The following is a 19,702-nucleotide window of genomic DNA, read 5'->3' on the forward strand; positions in this document are numbered from 1 at the left end:
TTTGCCTTAAAGATGGAGCTGGTTTCCGCCTTCCACCTTCCCGATGGTGAGTGCTCTCTGTCACGAACAACTCCACATTTGGCTAAGGCCGAGGATCTGGCTTGCTTCCATGTATGTGGACCTATCTGCATTGCCCCCGTGGCACGCCTGGGTTGGCTACCCAGAGGCTATTTAAGCTGTGGGGGCTGGCTTTCCCCGGGGTCCGAGGATTGTTCAATGTTCCTGAATAAACTGCATTGAAAAAAAAAAAAAAACAAATAAAGCTGCTACAAACATGGTTGAGTTGATGTTCTTTCTTTGATCACAAACAGAAGCCACTGTAAGACCTGGGGTCTCACAGCTCAGGAGTTCAATCGCGCCCTTCCCAGAAACTCCCCCAGACCAAGACTCGTTGCAAAAGCAAGAGATTTATTAACCATTGTACAACGGGATCACCCCTGCCGGTCAGCAAAGAGTGGCACCGGGAGACAAAGGCCTTTAGGTTTTTAAAAGAAAAATTGCGGGAGATTTGAAGTTCTAGTTTTGGCAATTTAGGATTGGATGAGGAAGCTATAAAGTAAGATAATTGGTTAGTCTTAGGTGCTCAAGCTTGGCCAGTCCTGCCAAGTGTGGATGCAGCTGCAATTGAAGGTGGGGGTGGTTAGCTCATCCTTGGAGATTAGGGCTGTGGGCTCTTGGCTGGAGGTCAAAAGCTACTCAGAAGAAGTCTAGGTTCGTTGCTAAGAAACGCTATCTCAAGGACAAGGGTCTGGTCCTCCTTTTGCTGAGTGAAGGTCATTGCTTGCTTGCCCTTTTTTTATATCTGTCCTCACAGATAGGGTCACATTCCTTCACTCTCTGGAAAGGTACTAAGAGGCTTTAGCTTAACCTGGACCTAAAACTCAAAACTATAGGCTTTAGAGGACATATAGGTTACAAAGTTAGCCTAACCCTTTCACCACAAATCTCTAAGAACAATGAATTAATGAGCATGGCATGTTCTCCACTGCTCAAGCACAAGATAAATCCCAGAGGTGACATCAAAAACACTGAAGTAGGTCCTAGGGGGTTTTGTTGCATGGGAAGGAGTCTGTGCTGACAATGTCTCACATTCTCCACTGTCCCCTACTCCTTTTACACAATGCTCATCAAGAAGGGCAAGACTAATGCATGAAGTCTCAGTTCCCAACCTGAATTACTTCTGCTTTGAAAAATCTGTTTCACTCATGTGGACAAATGTGTGATGTAGAAGCTTCAACAACGACTGAGCTATTGTCCCATGGTGGTTGCTTTCTGTTTGACTTTGTTGTTTGTGAGGATATAATATCCATTTTTTTTTTTTTTTGCTTTTTTGTTTTTGTTTGGGGAGACAGCATCTATGTGGACTAGGCCAGCCTCAAATAGGATTGCCCTAAGTTGTCCCATTGATAATGACAGGGATTACTGTTGTATGCCAGGACCACCAGCTGTGTCCTATTTGGACAGCAGTGTCTCTGTCAAGAGCACCAATGTTCGACATTCAGATAGTAAGACTCAGCTCATAGCCACTGACTTGGTCCTTTCCTCACTGAAAACCCTCCCATATACCCTTCCTTGCTCCCTTTCAAGTTTATAGTCTCTTTTTCTTTCATTAATTGTTTCTACATGCCTGTATGTATGTGGGCATACATATATTTTTTTAAATATAACCTGCTTGGTCTGTATAATCCTACATGGATGTACAGTTTTGGGCTGGACCATTTGATTTGTTATAACCAGTTGCTGTGTTCTTCCCTGGGGAAGGCTACTTTGCTTACTCTCAGCACTCTTTATTTGCCTGTCATTCTTTGTAAAGGGTTGAAGCTTTACTCTGTCCACTTTGGCATGTCTATTGGTGTTCAGCTCATGTTTAGATATTCATGTTAGTGGGATTTTTGAGTGTATCTTGGTACTGGAAACCCAGCTCACTCTTCAGTGCTAATGAAGTTATGGATATTGGAGGACAACATACAGCTTTACCAAACCAGCATAACCACCAGCAACAACCTATAAACATTTGTCCTTAGACCCATAGAGTAGTCTTTACTCTTTATCTAGGAAATGTCTCTTTACAACAGAAAGAGATCACTACAGAAAACCACAACCAATCAAAATGTTGAGCTGTGGAGCCCAGTTCCAATGGTACATGTACAAAACATTCCACCCAAAACTCAGGGAACATTGTGAAACAGGGGTCAGAAAGATTGTTAAGAGCCAGAAGATCTGGTAGTTTGATGTGAGACAGTGTCTCCTGGTAAGGCCAGGTCATTTCTGGTTGAATCCACTCTTGTGATGCCGGTGAGACCTGGAGGCTGGCACAGCTACCTTGTCTTGAGTGGACTGAAGTTTCTAGCTTGTTATGGTTGGCTTGAGGGTCTCTGTGCATTAGCTTTAGCAGGAGTGGAGGGAGACGCTTCCTTGAGAAAACTAACCCGTTGAACTTTGCTGACCATCCTGACCCACTCCTCAGTTGTAGAATGTGCTAAGGCATCTGGCTCCCAAGATAGATGTGCAACTGAGAGCGACGCTTGGAGACACTCATCCTCAACACCGACACTACCCTCCCCCAGTTGCCACTCAAACCAGAAGGAGGTGCACTTCAATGTTTCTGACAACATGTGCATTTATTTGTATCAGAAGTACAAACATAGGAATCCAAATACAAATACAGAGGGCGACCCAGCCACAAGGCTCAGGTGGCTTCTGGCTGGGTTTGGCCCTGAGGGCTCGGCGGGTCGCGACGTGCAAGGCAGGGCGCGGTGCCGCCTGGGTCGGCAAGGCACGTTGGGCACAAGGGCGCCCTCTCTTCACTAGGACACCACGAGTTTCAGGGTACAGGGAGTCACCGTTTTATTCAGAGGAGGGCCCTCGAGAGCAGCAGGGCATCCATTGCTCTTGGAAGCCACTGGTGTGGGGCCAGCCTCTGACCCAGCTCTCTGAGGGGCCAGTACTTAGACAAGACAGGTAGCCCCTCCTCCCAGCCAATCAGGTCTACACTCCTGGCTTGCTCAGAACTGATGTCAAAATGCTGTGGGATTCTGGAATCAGCCTTCTTTAGGCTCCTCAGGTGGGAAGGACTCCAGACAGATAGACAGTTGACCCCACACTTTTCTGTTTGATACATGGCCCAGGACCATGAAAGCTTTACTTCACAAAATGGCCTTGCATACTCTGAGATTGACTCCTAGGCTTCAAAGGTTCAAGCCAGACTGAATTCTACTTAGGTTTATCTGTGAACAGCTACAGTGGCTTCCTAAATAAGTACTGCAATGCCGGTGTACCATCTAAACATTGAGAAGTACAATCAGCACATCAGATAAGCCTGGCAGCAGCATACAGATAATCAAGGCATCCAAGTAACTTGGTGGTGCTTACATGTTCTTTACACCAGCTTCTGGTCAGGCATTTCATCTTGGTTTCTTTTTAAAAGATGTCATCCCATATTTTGAGGAAATACAATGATTGTCTCTTACTCTATCTGGGCCCCTCTCTCCCTTTCCCCTTCTTCCTCGTTTCCTGTTCGCCTTAACCAGAAGCTTACTAATATAACATGCTATCACTAGGAAGCTGTGCTCCTAAGTGTTTCAACTAAATTTGGGGAGATGGGTAGAGTAACACACACATTAATAAGTTGTTCAGTTTTACCGCTGTACATACAAACACAAAAACACATCACTGCATGTAAACACAAGATACCCCATCACTTCCAACGAGATACAGGTCAGTCCCTGAAAATTGGCACTCTTCTAGAGCCTTTCATGGAAAACACAAACAAGCAAAGCTTTACTGACTTCAGGAGTTGTTTATAAAGAAAACATGTATCTGTACACAAACATGTCAGTATGTAAACGTGGCACACTAGCACAATTGGTCATTGTGCCTTTTGGGGTGTTTCCATTGTTACTATAAGCTGAAAAAAGGGAAAACAATAGTAAACACTTCACTACTATATATTTAGAGTGACTATAGTCAAAGAAATGCCAACAAGAACTGCAGTGACTCCTAGACCCAAATGATAGAAGCAGAGTGATTGTTTCTTTGGGTAACAAAACTTACAGCTTCCAAAGATACAGCCACATTAGAAAAAAGATAGTTCCTAGCTGATTAAATTGCTAGTAGAAGAAAATGATCAAAAATGTCCAATAAGGTAAAAATGAAAAGAAGAAAAGTAATCAGAAAATAAACACTTGGTGGCATGCACTCCTCAAGTCTTAGGAAATTCTTGAAGCAGGATAGATAGACTTCCAAGGAGTGAACAAAAATTTGGAGTCTGTTCTAATATTAGAATGGAGCTTTTAAAAAGCTTATCATCATTTTTCTTAAAATATGCCCTAATTTTGTAATAGCTTAAGAAAGACAGCAAGCCTCTGTACTGCACTGGTAGCTGCAAACTAAAACATGGAACAGAACCACGATGGAGGTCATGCCACACTCTTCCTTCATATATGATGGACAATTTCAAATGCAGTTACCAAGGCCATGTGCATTTTCTGCTTTTAAGCACAGAGAATGTTACTTAAGAAGATATTGTTTGATTTGTTTCTTTCTTCTTTCTTTTTATTTTTAATTTTCCAGACAACCCTGATTGTGCCAGGACATAATAATGTGGCCCATTACCTGATGACTGCCAAGTCACAGTTACCTGTGACTGCCAAGTCTAGACAGGGGTTGGGCAGTTGGTTCATCACAATGTAGGTTTCTGTGTGTTGGCCGCCTTTACTTAAAATGGATAAAAATCCTTCCTGTTATAAATCTGAACAATTCTTCGTAAAATTTTGTTTCAGAAAATACTAATTATTTCAAAGCCCTCATCATTTGTCCCTGACAATCCCAGTCTTGCAGTGGAACAACTTTTAAAATGTGTCTGGAGAATCTAGAAGATCCTTATGAACCAGTACACAGCTTGATATTTAAGAAAATGATGTAGCAAAGTCTGGGCTTCCATGACAATTGATAAGGATGTTTATGACTGCCTATTCAGCCAGCAGTTTTGGGAGATTGTTCAGTAGGTTCAAGCATTCATATCAGAAGGACTCTCTGGACTCTGCAAGGCAGCAGACTCATATATTGAGAACGCAGCCTGCTTGAGAACAAAATCAGAAGGTGGACCCATATGTCACCTTTGCTTCAGCCATGTCTGACCTTTTGAGTTTCCACATTGATTTTACAATGTTCATAAAGTTACAGCTTAGGGTCAAAGGTCTTTTTCCCTAAAATGATTTTGGGGTTCATTATATAAAGTCCTATGGGTTCAAAGTGATTAATGATCAATGTTACCAATGTTATCAATGAACTATCTTTTATGAATGAAAGCTAGTGACAACATCATAATTTTGAGATGTATTGTGGGACTGTAATAGCCATGTTGTAAGCACCTGATCTAAGAAATGCATATTTAAGAAAACGAACACTGGCTTTGTTATGTACACTTGCTGAAATGGTACATTAGTGGGCAGGACAACCAGGAGAGGTCTTAATCCAAGTCTGTTATAGGAAATGTAAACATTACAGTCACTCCTCCAAATATCCAGGGGGCTGGTTCCAGGACCCCTCAGGATAACAGAACCCAAAGATGCAGAATTCCTTTGAATAAAGTGGTGCTTTATATGTGTGGTAGATACTATGCACATTCTTCCCAATGCACACTCTTCCCTATATATTCAATCACCACAAGATGGCTTACACTGCTTATGGCAATGTAAATTCTATGTCAACCTCTGTTACTCTGTTATGTTTAAGGAAACGATGACATGGAGAAATGCCTGCCCATACTAGGTACAGAGACAAAAGCATTTGATATTCTTGATGGTGGTTGAAACCACAGATTCAGGATACTGTATTTGTTGGCAAAAATGCAAAGAAGCATCTTTAAATATTTAGAAAAAGAGCAAAACAAATCAGGGACCAGTTCTGTTTGGGAAGTTTTGTTGTTGAAAGTCAATGATCCGGCCCCTCCCCAACCTGTACAGTTTAAACTATCTTGCAGATAGAGAGGCCTTCCTTCCCCACAGTAACTGTTACTGACTCAACCTGTGCAGCCTGTTCTCTGGGCTGGGATAACCCTGTATTATGTTTACAGATGTGAAATATAAAGTGGTTAAAGTAGGTGCTTAACTGAATAAACCAAGCAAAGCAGGTTATATTTGCCTCAATTACCTGAAAACAGTATTCAGACTTTCCTTATTTGGGAGGTGGAGTGTGTGTGTGTGTGTGTGTGTGTGTGTGTGATTAATTATTTAGTAGTTCACATAACATAATCTAACAAAACCTGGTTAACTCAAAGCATGGCCAACTTTTTAATGACCAATAAGGGTTCAACTCAGATTTTAGGATTGATTTATGTAAGATAGATTAACACTAGAATTTCATCCCAGGAAAAGTAACAAAAAGGTTTAAAAGTCTTATGGGGAATATCAGAACCAAAGCATCATTTAACTAAAAGACATTTAGAAGCAAATGAATAGAAACATCTTCTTGTTTAACTTTGACAGAATTAAAACAAGCTTTTATCATGGTATTACTATTTTATAAGCTGAAGAAATATTAATAGGGAAGTAGAAACATCCCAATTTCAAGGTTCCAAAACTGTAATATATTTTTAAAATTAAACAAATTCTCATTCTAGGGATGGTGACTGTATCAGCTGTTACCTTATCATCTTGAGACACAGGTCTTTCCTTTGCTCTATTGTGTTTTAATCCATGTTTACAATGGAAGGTAAGACACGAGGCATCAGAGATAGGGTTGTCTATCCTGAGCACTTCATTAGCATTTCGTTCTTGAGCCATGCTCACATGGACAACATAAATTCCTGGTACTACAGGCCACTTGTAGCCATTTGAAGGGAGCTCAGGGGAAAAGTGAATAAGACATTTGATGTGTTTTTGTGTTCTGTGTGTTTTCTTCCTATTTATAAACACCTTTCCACAAAATGGTGCTCTAAAGCTCCAACCAAAAAAATCTATCAATATAAATGGAATTCAACATTTCAACTTATACTTATTTATATAATGTGTTTATCTCTAGTCATTTTACTATTTTTAATATGGAAACTTGTATGTTTTTGAACTCTAAAAGAAAAAAAGGAAACCACTCAAAAACAGTTATCAAATTACAAACAGATGCAAGACGCTTGGTTCCTCAAGGGCACTGATGTGATAGAATGGAGTACAACATCTGGGGACCAGTTGCAATTCTTCAAGTTTCCGATAACATTTTCAATTTGGTATCTGAGATAAAAATGACCAAGGAGGCAGAGGTGTTGTCTGTTTTGTTTCCTAGCCCTTTGGATAGAGTGGACCACTGCATCCTAGCTGTGTGAAGACAAATTGATGTGAAATGGGATTGCTGGTCCCTTGCTTCCATTGTAACTGGATGTGGGCCTACAATGCACATCTAAACATCTTTCACTGCAGCAACCTATTACCAGACAAACAATCTGGAATGTTCTGTAGACACATGCCTGCAGGTTCCTACCAGGAACATGAAAATGGCTTGTGATTAAGGACAAGCATTTTCATGTTTGAAGAATCCATAAAAGTCTGCAATTGACTCTTTTGATGCAAAAGTGAAGATGCCTGGTTTTCCTATAAAGAAAAGAAATCCTATTTTCATCTATGCATTAAACAACAACAACAAGATAGTAGAGCTGGGTGCGGTGGCACACACCTGTAATCCCAGCACTCTGGGAGGCAGAGGCAGGCAGATCTCTCTGAGTTTGAGGCCAGCCTGGTTTACAAACAGCCAGGGCTACCCAGAGAAACCCTGTCTTGAAAAAAAAAAAAAAAAGAAAACAACAACAACAACAAAAACCAAAAGAAAACAAACAACAGTAAAATTTAGTATGAATTATGGGTGATTGCAGAAAATGGAAACTTCCAGAAAATGAAAATATTGGGGGGGTTTACATTTTATTATAAGGCATATTTTGGGCAACTTGGGGGGCAGTGTTGGCTGGGCTTAGAGTAAACTTATTAACACTGTCCTCCACCTAGCATCTGGGACACCCCTGGTGAAACTGTCTAGGTGTTGAAGAGGCATTTTTCTTTAAGTTTACTACTGTGTAAAATACTTTTTTAGCTTTTCCTCCATCATTCAAGATGCAGTTTAAAGGAGAGACAGTCACAGTTTTCACTATGATCCACAGTGGTTGGAAATCTGGAATCTTTGTTCAAACTGAGTCTCCTCAATCTGGAGTGCTTCTAAGAACGAGGAACACAGTAGCACCTTTGAAATACAGGTCATTTAGACCACTACTCAAGCATTCTCCTGCTCTACACACAGAGGAAACAGAGCAGAATGGGACAGATTGGAGAAGGCTTGAGCTTGTGTGCCCTACACATGTCCCTCTTAAATAAGAGAGAGGACCTGATGTCTAAGGAAGGGTGCATTTCTTCCTCTCCTCCTGCTGCACCAGACTCTCCTCAAAGTTCACCTTGTAAAGTCCCTGGCTTTGCCCCTGAGCAATGGGTAGACATCTCTCCTGTTTCATGTCATGGAATGGTTTATCCTGGAAGTTCAGACTGACATAGACAATTGAATTTTACTGAGAAACAGACATTGGCACACTCTGGGCACATGGGTTGGTTTTTTCTGTGTTTTGATCAGCATGGGTGAGGCTGGGCAGGAGACAATGACTAGCTGCAGGTATGTGTGTCTTACAGGTGAAAATCTAAACACTGAGAGCAATGTGGCAACTATGGGGTTATTCTAAGGTAGCAGGGAGTAAGGCCCTAAAGCAGATGCGTGCTTTAATCCTTAAGAAATAAAAGAATACTAGAAAATTTCCTCCAGAACTTTTGAAATGTGTCAGGTTAAAATCCTTTATCTTGTTAGAAATTCTGAACTTGTAGTGTTTATAATTATATGTGCTGCTTTCTTTTTGTCTTCCGTGCTGTGGGCATCTCCAGAGTGGGCCTGCCAAAGGTGGGAGTTTCAGGGACACGGGTGCACTATATTCAAAACTTCCCAATAGAACAGACATTTCATTTACGCCATTGTCTTCAGCTAATTCTTGATGAGTATTTATCATTGTAATTTTTAAATTGAATTTGCAGGCTAGACTGGTTTCAGCCTTGTATAGTAATTATCTAACTAGTAGTTTGTTAGTTGAAACTCAGAAAGAAATGACTGTCTCACACACATAGACAGCTATGTTACCCTTACAACAGAGTTGGACTATTTTCACACTCACTTTATGTGTGACAGGATTAGAAAGAATTAGCAAAAATACCTAGTTTCACTTTTTCTGGTCTCTTCTGTACCAGCACCTTTTCTGAAATACGTCTAATAAACTGTGTGAAATCAGCACTTTCATATATTCTATTTGAATCGTGTTTTCCTTTCTTTAAGTAATCATACAGTGTGTATAATAGAAATTGAAAAATGAATGACTTTCAGTAAAATTAATTCAGCTTTGTGAGAGAAAAAGCACACCGAGACTTGACTGTGAATGCTGTAATAGTGCCAAGACACAGCTGATGAGTAGGAAGGTGTGTGTGTCACCAACAGAGGACACTTTGAAAGGGTCATGGACCTGAAGTCATAGCAAAGAACTGACATAAGAAGAAAATTTGTTTTGTGTTATAAAAATATCAAAAGAGAATTGATTTAGGGGGTTTCTTTGGGATTTTGCTATGTATCCACATTTCAATGTATAAAATAATTTTTGCTCATCAAAATGTGTAATTGACAGTAATCATTACCCATTTTCTGCATCTAAAGTTGGTTTGGCTTGAAAGTTAATGTCCGTGATTAAATAATTAAAAGTCTACATTATTTCACCTCTGGGATGCAGATTCAAAACAAAGGCCTACCCATGTTGTATGTCTTTGCAGGATGCAGACAGTCACTGAACTCCTAACAATAATATATAAGTTACACTCCTCCTCTGAGACTGAGACTGGTCCCTGTAAAACACAGCTCTTAGAGAAATACTGAACTGAAATGCACTGGTCCAGGAACCCAGTGACTACGGGAACATGGGTCCAGGAATACGTATAATGCTTGGAAGTCTGTAATAAAGTCACGACTTTGTGAGATTTAGAGACAAACAGCAGTTGTGGTCTCAGAAACGAGTTTTAAAAAATCGTATTTTTTTCCCCACAAATGGAAACTTGTGGCTGATACATATGAGCACCTCCCAGGCAGGAAGGAAGGGTGCCAGGTAGAGGGAGGCTACCTAAGGACAGCAGTGCCTGAGCAAACAGCTCTCCCAGAAAGGGACCAAAACTGACTGTGGCTCAAGCTGGATCTCAGAGTGAGGTCAGCACGAGTGTACCCCCACTAAGGGAGATACTGTCTACATGGGCACTGGTGCCAAGGGGCACAAAGGGAAGATACATAGGGGGAAGGCCTGAGAGAACCTCTTGATATTTGTTTGCATGTTTTACAGGTGTCTTTGCACAGTAACTGGCAGCTTCTAATATCCAAGGCCATTCATAAATATCAAACTACAGGTTGAAGAGGGGATTAGCAAGTATATCACTTTAAAATGTATTTGTTGTGTGTGTGTGCACACATGTGAATGTGTGTGAGTGAAGTATTTATAAGGAATACTTTCCAGGTATTTCCCATGCTGCTGAAAGGTAAAGTAACAAACTTGAGTAGTGTCCCTTCCCTGCTACTTTTTGGTTGGTCACTACTTGTCTGGGGACAGTGGAAAGAAAAACATGAGTTGAGTACTCTTCACTCATCCTTCAGAGCAGCACTTAAAGATATAGGTATCCAACCCAATAGACCAGGTTGAACAGCAGGAAGGACGTCGGGAAGAAGACGCGGGAGTACGAGTCCAGCTCAGAGACATCAATGTGGATGCGGCCTCTCCTCCAAGAGCCTGACTTGCACTCCTCATAGCAGCAGAAGAAGCTCTGGCAGTCTTTGCCATCCAGACACTCATAGACACAGGTGTCCTCAAATTCCTGCCAGTACATGGAATTGTTTAATGTGATCATCACAGGTGGTGGGGGCCTCATATCCAGGAGAGAATAATTCTGCAGGCAGAAAAACAGCACAGCAATCATGAAAGGCAGGTAAGAACAGCCTGCATTGCATTGAGCAACAGGTACATCTTATGTCTGCTACAAGAAGAAAGGGATGCAGGCCACACACACCCCATACTTATCCATTACTGGGTACTCTGTTCTTTGAATCATTGCAGCTCTGTGAACAATTAAAACCATGCTGTAGTTTTAAAACTTTGTGTCCCGGGTTTGGGGAGAGGGAGAATAACACATTTTCAAAATGTATTTAGCCATTTCATGTCTTAATTCTATTATCCTATTATCTTGTAGCAAATATGTACATATCCTAGATTTGTTCCTTACATTAAGCCACATGGATATTAGAGCACAGGAAGATAAATGTGACACCTATTTTGACTAGCAAACAGTAGCAGGTGTTATTGTGCTAAAATGGGGAGGAAGTACTGTTACTGCATGTAATACAGGCAAAGAGAGCTTGAACACCTGCAGCTGGAATACTCCAGGCTCTCCTCCTGCCTTGGAAAAGTCAGCATGGGGTGGGGAAAAGGGCGAGTTAAAGACTTGCTCTTTTTCTTTCTTTCTTTCTTTCTTTCTTTCTTTCTTTCTTTCTTTCTTTCTTTCTTTCTTTCTTTCTTTCTTTCTTTCTTTCTTTCTTTTTTTTTGAACCAGGAGAAATCATCCAGTTTGAGAAGGGGCTTCCAGTGGAACCCTTAGGTTTTCAGTCAGCTGTCAACCCCTCAAGAGCTATTAACCACATTCTGAAACACTCCATTTATTGGGGAGTCTGACTAAGTAATGGAAGACATCTGGAAAGACCCACCTGTCTGATACAGTTTCCTGGTTTTATTTTCTGAGAAAGGCTCTTATTAAAAATAGACTAGCCCCTAACATCAGGCAAGGACATGGACTCACTTGCCAGCTTTTTTGATCACCTCGCCCTGGTGGGACTGCCTTGCCAGGCCGCAGGGGAAGAGGACATGCTCAGTCCTGATATAACTTGATGAGTTGGGATGGATGGAAAAGGGAGCTCCCCTTTTCTGAGGAATAGGGAAGGGGAGATGGAGAAAGATGGGGTGGGGAGAGGGGGACTACAACAAGAATGTAAAGTAAATAAAAAATTAAAAAAGAATTTAAAATAAAAAGAGAAGCCCTCTTTTGAGTTGTTGAACAAGGTTGTTTAAGAGACTACCAAAACATACAGCCTATTGCTATGAGATTTGTTACCCACCAGAGGTGGAAGGTAAGTGTCCACTGCACTTCAGACTCAGGGCAAAGAGGCTCCCGAGCTGGAACTAACCTGAAAGACCCTCTGAGGACTACCTTTCAGGAGACTAGAATGTGCCAGGTGAGCTTCCAAAGGAGGGAGGCAAACAGAAGTTCTACCTAGTTATAATGCCTACAAACCACAAATAAGACTATCATGGCATGGTACTAATGGTACAATAGTGTTATGCTTTGGTGGACTTAAGATCTGCTCAACAACAACAAAAAAGAAACCATATCTGGGTACTGGAAACCTAGTCACTTATCAAGGGCCAGTGAAGTCATGGATCTTGGAGTAGAACCTACAACCACCAGTTTACTAAACCAGCATAATCCCTAACAATATTCTAAATATTTGTCTTTATTGTCCACAAGTAAGTGTAGTTCTCAGCCCTCATCAAGGACACTTCTCTGAGTAACAGATGGAGACAGTATAGAAAACCACAGCCAATCAAAATGCAGAGTCAGCCTAAAATCGATATATCTATAAAAGGAATCTTTTTTGTAATGTATGGATGATACAACTGTCAATTAAAAACCTATGGCCTATGGCTGAGGCAGGAAGTAGGTGGGACATCTGCCAGGCAGAAGGGATTCTGGGATAGAGCCAGCCATGTAGGATTAGCCAGCAAGTTGGGAAGAGGATGGATGTGTGGTGCCTGAGCTCAGGTAACCAGCCAAATGACAGAATGTAGATTATTATAATGGGTTACTTTAAGTTATGAGCTACTCAGAGAAAAGCCTAGATATATGGCTTAGGCATTTGTATAATATTTAATGGGTCCCATGTTTCATTATTCTGGGAGCTTGGAGCTTGGAGGAAAAAGCGTTCTCCTCCAACATATATCTACAAATGGGTATATAGCCTTGCATCTATGGCTCAGAGATCAGGTGAAAGAAGGGACAGAAAGAATATAGAACCAGAGAATCAGGGAGTTTGCGCCTCCTAGTAATGTCAGAATCTATACCCTTAAAATCTCACCACCATGGCTGCCTTGAGCGTGCAAGGACAAAACCAATACACGTGCCAAAGTGAATGGTGGAAAGCCTATGAGCCCTCAATCCTACACAGAAAAACCGCTGGCAATTAAGGATGTGGAGAGTAGGAGAAATAGTTTCTTCTAGGGAAAAGCGTAATTAGTTATCTAATACCAACGATCTTCCCTGAAAATATACATATGAATATCATTACACAGACTGAGCAGTTTATGTTTAAGAATATATGTGTATACATATACATACACACATGTAACAACAATTAACGACAAAGGAGATCATGAATTTGAAAAAGAGAAAGAAAGAGTATATAGAAAAACTTGGAGGAAAGAAGGGAAAGGAAAAAAATAACATAATTTTATTACAATGTAAGGGAAGGAGGTTCTCCCTTATCAGTGGACTTGGAAAGGAGCAGGGAGGAGATGAGGGTGAGAGGGTAGGATTGGGAGGGAAAGAGGGAGTGGGATACAGCAGGGATACAGCAGGGATACAAAGTTAACAAACTGTAACTAAGTTAACAAACTGTAACTAATATTAAAATAATAAAAATTAAAAAAAATTGGATGGAGGAGGGGAAAGGAAAAAATATTGTAATTTTATTACAATCTAAAAAAAAAAAAAAAAAAAGACTAGCCTGGCCTGAAATTAGTGTATCCTCAGCTGGCCTTACTGTCTCAAGCTCCTCAGATCACTGTGTCCATCTCTAGAAGCCCGTATCTGAGTTGGCTGAGTACATCATTCTTTTGGCCATGGTTGGTGCAGTGCCGAGAGCGAGGCCATTCTGACTTGCCAGACACTGCGCCATGCCACACAGGATACCTTGAGCCTTGTCTGAGGACTTAGAAATGTTCCTTGCAGGGGCACTGTCACATTACCTGTATTTTTAGAATCTAATTTGGATGGATAGATTTATGGCTGTGCAGCATTATAAATGGTGAAAACTGCCAGAGCTGTGAGTATTTGAAGCTCCTCCGTGAGCTTTGCACACAGGGAGACTCCAGTCATAGGCAGGAGGCTTTGCACTAGTTCACTGGGAGCCTTCAGAGCACCACTGTGTAGCAGCTTCTATAGCTCTGGGACATAGTCGGAGGTAGAAGACTGGCTGTGTCCAGCTCTCATGAAGACCTGTACCCTCTAGCTTCATGATTCTGAAGCCCACGCAAATACTAAAACCACCAGAGTCGTCTGCCAATTATCCAGTGTATTTGAGAAATATAATTCCTTCTGACAAGCTCCATTTGAAAAAAAAATCTATCTTCATTAGACAATAACTCTATTAAATGTTTTTTTTACATGTGTGCTTTGGCATTTTTAATGCCAGACATTCACCCACTCAGTTCTTCATCTCTAGGTACCATGTAGTCCCTTGGTAAAGTATGAATATGGGCTTTGGGCTATGGGCAGAGGAGGTGATGGTCCTTGAGGGAAGATACTGAGCCAGGCTGGGCACCAGAAGTGTCTCCAAGGAGAGAGACAAATCACTGGAGACGGTGAATTCAGGGGTTACAGGAAAAGCAGTAGAGTAGGCTCTTGGGACATGAGAAATCTCAATTTCTTGTTTTGGAAATGAGGAGCTGAGTTGCTGGAGCTCAGTGGAAACTCTGTGGGATAGCAGTAGAGCTCCAGAGCTCGACCGCACGGGAATTTGAAATGTGTTCCATTTCATAAGACTGAACCGGAACTTAAGCTGTGACAAGCCCTCCATGGCTGTATTGTGTGCTGTGTAAGCATTTTCTCCTGTTCATGTACCTGCTCAACTGTCTCAAGTATTTCAAACTATGCCTGAAAGAAATTTAATCAATGCTTCTCCCCATGTCACCTTTGGCCCAGCCAGTGTCTGACTCACTTGCCTTTCACCATGTGTCTGACACAACCCCATGTCCTCCATGGAACACTGCTTTCTAGCCGCTTGTGAAGGGAACTGACATGCAGGGCAGTGTGAACAGCTTGCCACCCCCCACCGCCACACACACACACACACACACACACACACACACACACACACAGACAGACATCCATGTCCTTATTCCTTTGGAGACTTCTCACTTGAGATTCCTTATTTCCAGGAATAAAATAGAATGAGAGTTGAAATGGTAATTATTCTATCCAGCAGGTAGATGCTTTCTTACCCCTCTGGCTTAGCTGCCTGTCAGCCTTAGTTGTGTCTTCTTACCTGCAGTGGCACTGTTTGTTGTGACCTGCCTTTATAAATTCTGCTAGGTCATTAACCTTTACTTTCTACCCACAACTTTCTTTTTCTGGGTTAAAAGATTTTTCCCTTTCCTTTGGCAGAATCATTTCTACACAAAAGACATCAATGTTTTCCCTCAGCATGCAGGTGTGTGCGAAGATGGGCTCTTGGGGCCTCAGGCCATTAGTTTGATTGGTGTCTGTCACCCTGCACTTCCCTTTTCTATGGCTTCATCTAACCCTCAGTGGAAGCAATTTCTGGCTTCTCAGGGCCGACAAGATGCTTGCTCACTACTGATCTCCCAAAGTCCCATGATATGTATTCATAAAGATTACATATGTTTTTCCTCATAAAAATGGTTGAGATGCACAAAATACGTGGCATCATTAAAAGCTGGGAGCCACTCGTGGTACACAGGTGGAAGGAAACCCACAGTGTAATTAGTGAATGGACACAAATCAAAGAATAAAAGTCAGGGTTCCACATAAACATGATTCATGACAAAAGCAGTAGTTAGATCAGTGGTTTGTCATGAAAATTCTAAGTTTTCACTCCAGTTTCCTTCTTACTAGCATCTGTAAGAGCTGATTTCTCCATACTCAGTTTCACTTGTTGTGAGCATAAAATGAGTTGATATTTAGACATATGTTATCTCAAAAGTGCTCAAAAAACTGAGGGAGTCACACTATTTGTAGGGCAAGGAGGAACATTTTATGGGTGGTAGTTTGGTCAAGCATGAAATGACAACAACGTGAAGGCTAGAATAAACATCACATTACAAACTGCAGGCTAAAAAAAAAACCAAAAAACTGTAGGCTAATATCCCCAACATACTCGATATGTAACTTAGGCATTTCAGATGGTTTATAAAATGGAACATACAATTACATTAACATTGCATACATACAATTTGCATTAACACTTAATGCAAAGATCTGGCAGATTGCTATTTTAATATAAATAGAAGTTTGAACTGGAGAGACAGCTCGGTGAACATCATGTAGTTTCTTAGTATGCAGGAATACAAAGAACTTGGGTTTGTATCATCTAGCCAGAAGCATGCATGCTACATCATGGACCCCATGTGGACAGGTTAGAATGTTTCCTCTATTTAGCAGGTATTCTAATTTGGTTGTTTTTTAGCAACAAAAAGATTTTTCTAAAGGGTCAAGTGCAGAACTCATTTGAATTCAATGCACACATTTATGAAGAACATATCTTGCAATGCAAGCTTAGTTTAGTCAAAGTTCTCAGAAATTTTGGCACCTGTAAAGGCTATACATACAGAGGGTGCTTGTAGGCTTATTCGATCAGGAATCCATCTGGTGGAATCTGGATGTAATAACTGCAGAGAGAAAAAAAGAAGCAGAATTGGAGAGAGGCCATGGACTCTGCTGTCTTGAAGACATGCCCACTCTTATCACTGTCACCAGCACTCTCTCACACTGGAAAAGAGGAAGCCATCCCCAGCTTGCTGCCCCATCTATAAGATTATTTCACTTTCTAAGGTCTTTAAGGTCATAACAGCTTTCAGCACACATTGACCTTAAACTGGCCCCTTGCTGCAACTGAGAAAACCTTGGCTCTCCTCACCACTCACCGATGTCTTCTTCTTCCTGACTGTTGGCTTTCGACAGCTTGAGTAATAGTTGAGGGTGGCATACTCCATCAGTGCGGCAAAGACAAACAAGAAGCACACCGTCACAAAGAGGTCCATGGCAGTCACGTAGGACACCCGAGGCAGGGACTTCCTGGCAATGGTACTGAGTGTGGTCATGGTTAGCACTGTGGTGATACCTGCAGAGGGGACAGTTGTCAGCTTGTCAGAGGTCTGCACACCAGACTGAAAGACCAAGAGTGATACAAATTTAGAAACATGCAGATTTTGATTTTGACTGAGCATTGTCCCAGGCAGCTGATACATGGAGGCTGCCCCTAGAAACTTGGCAGTGGTGGAGCCGCCCACTGTGGTATGCTAGGTGAGCTTGAAGTCAGGTGACAAGGTACCATTAGCACATTTCCCAAATGGATTTCAAACTTCTGATGGGTTGTGGGAACATAATACCATCCTACCTCAGTGATCACACATGACTGATTGATATATTTCAGTAATTCATTGTTTGTTTGCCATGTCGCCTCTTAAATGTTCTTAGATGAAGGTGCAGCCTATAAACTTCATGTGTGTCCTATGCTGTTCTGCCTTTCATGCTTGTCTTCTGCTTCATGCTTTCCGCTTGTACACTGTGTAAACTCCTGCCTTCTATACCCAGTCCCAGTATCACTCTTTCTGAGAAGCCTTCTCTGCAAACAGCCATGGGCTACTCTACTTTATCTGCTGTGTGCTGTAATTAGTATATTTTGGTAGTTTACATCACTCATAGTTATTACCACTTAGAACACATGATCATGTTTCATTTTCTGTTTCATTTGTTCAGTTTGTTTTCTTGTGTCTTATTGTCGTTTCTCCTGTTCTGTGAGTTACCTCAACCACTTGTAGAATTTCTTCTTGCTTTTTTTTTTTTTTTTACATTTTTAAGGCAATGTGTTGGCACCTGGAGTCTCTATGACATCTTTGAGTGCACATCACTCTGTATAGCACATCAATGGTTCCTCCAACTACACAGGCTTTATTCTCCATTTCAAAAATATGGAGATACCTTATTGCTCTTTATTTCTCTATGATTATCCTATAGTTCGGCTTGTCAGGGTCCATTAGGTTCTCAATGCCTGTAGAATTCAGGCTGAGAGTCTGTTCCCTCCAGCATCTATGGAGTGAGAACCACTGTCATTCAGCCTGTGATGCCCTTTAGAGACGATCATGTCTTCTTTCACTCCCACTTCCAAGAAATTTTTCATTTTTTAGTTTGTTTAGAATTTGTATTAGCTTGAAATTCTTTCCATCTGTCTTGATTGGAGTTCACTTAGCTTCATGAATACACACATTTGTCTGCTTTTTGAAAAACTGGAGAAATATTTAGCCATCATTTCTTTGAATACATTTTTAGTCTTATTGGCTTCTTCTAGGACATCTATAAAGAAATATTAGACTTTATTTCTTGGTATTTCACAAGGCCTAGGGTCAATGTACTCATATTTTTTTAGTCTATTTTCTCTCCTTGTGGCTCAATTTTTTCTTGATTTACACTAAAATCCACAGATCTTTCACCCTCCATTTTGCGAGTTATTTCTTTTCGTACAGTATTTCCTGTCCTAAAAGTGTACTTGGTTCTCCTGATGCTGTCTTGCTGAGATGTGGTCCTCTTTTCATTTATCTTTTGCACTCATCAAGGCATGCTCTTGCTGATATATCAGAAGCTTGCTCAGATAATGCTAACACCTCCACTACCGCAAAACTGGCATGCTTATGGTATCATTTTGTGGCCTTTTACTGTGTTTTGAATATTTGGGGAATATTTCTGTGACTAAAAGTAATAATCTATAATAATTAAAAGTTGACATAAGGGCTGGAGAGATGGCCCAGACGTTAAGAGCACTGGTTGTTCTTCCAAAGGTTCTGAGTTCAACTCCAGCAAGCACATGATGGCTCACAACCATCTATAATGATGGTGCCGTCTTCTGGAATGCTGGTGCACCATGCAGGCAAAACTCTGTATACATAATAAATACATCTTTTTTAAAAAAGTTGACAGTATTATAACATATTTTACTAGAAATTATTAATACAAAGACAATAATGTAAGAACTTTATGTATGAACATTCAGTCAAAATTTCTTGTAGCCCTGTACAGTTTTATCAAAGGTAAATGGAAAGGATTTATACTGAAGGGGATATCATTTTTATATGTAACTAGTAAATCTTCATGGTGCTATATGCAGTTTAACAGCATGAAGTAAATATGTATTCAAGTATATCTTATGTCACAAATATTCTTGTTTTCTTCATTACAACTTTTTGCTTTTATTTCTTTCCAATTCTTTTATTCTTTTTTATTTTTAATTATACTTTATTTACTTTGTTTCCCCCCTCTAGTTTCCTCCCTCCTCTCCTCCCAACCTCTCCCTTCCTCCACCTTCTCCACACACTCCCCTCCCCAAGTCCACTGGTAGGGGAAGGTTTCTTTTTCTTCCTTCTGATCCCAGTCTGTTAGGTCTCATTAGGAGTGGCTACATTGTCCTCTACTGTGGCCTGGTTAGGCTGCTTCCCCTTAAAGGAGAGGTGATCAAAGAGCAGGCCAATCAGTTCATGTCAGAAGCAGTCCCTGTTCCCATTACTATGGAACCCACTTAGACACTGAACTGCCATGGGCTACAT

At 41.0% G+C, this 19,702-nt stretch overlaps 1 protein-coding gene across 1 annotated transcript in view; it reads right to left on the reverse strand.

Moving 5' to 3' along the window:
- Nucleotides 1-2,602: 2,602 nt before the first annotated feature.
- The window catches only part of Gabrg3 (gamma-aminobutyric acid type A receptor subunit gamma3), a 642,783-nt gene continuing 625,683 nt past the window's right edge, over nucleotides 2,603-19,702 (reverse strand). Inside the window, exons 8-10 of the mRNA XM_060367236.1 lie at nucleotides 17,030-17,226; nucleotides 16,715-16,774; nucleotides 2,603-10,988 (exon numbers count right to left, since the gene is read on the reverse strand). Of these exons, the coding sequence (XP_060223219.1) occupies nucleotides 10,707-10,988; nucleotides 16,715-16,774; nucleotides 17,030-17,226 (539 nt within the window). The 3' untranslated portion in view covers nucleotides 2,603-10,706. The remainder of the gene's footprint in view (nucleotides 10,989-16,714; nucleotides 16,775-17,029; nucleotides 17,227-19,702) is intronic.

The sequence above is a fragment of the Meriones unguiculatus genome, chromosome 14 (assembly GCF_030254825.1).
Source record: "Meriones unguiculatus strain TT.TT164.6M chromosome 14, Bangor_MerUng_6.1, whole genome shotgun sequence".
NCBI lineage: Eukaryota > Metazoa > Chordata > Mammalia > Rodentia > Muridae > Meriones > Meriones unguiculatus.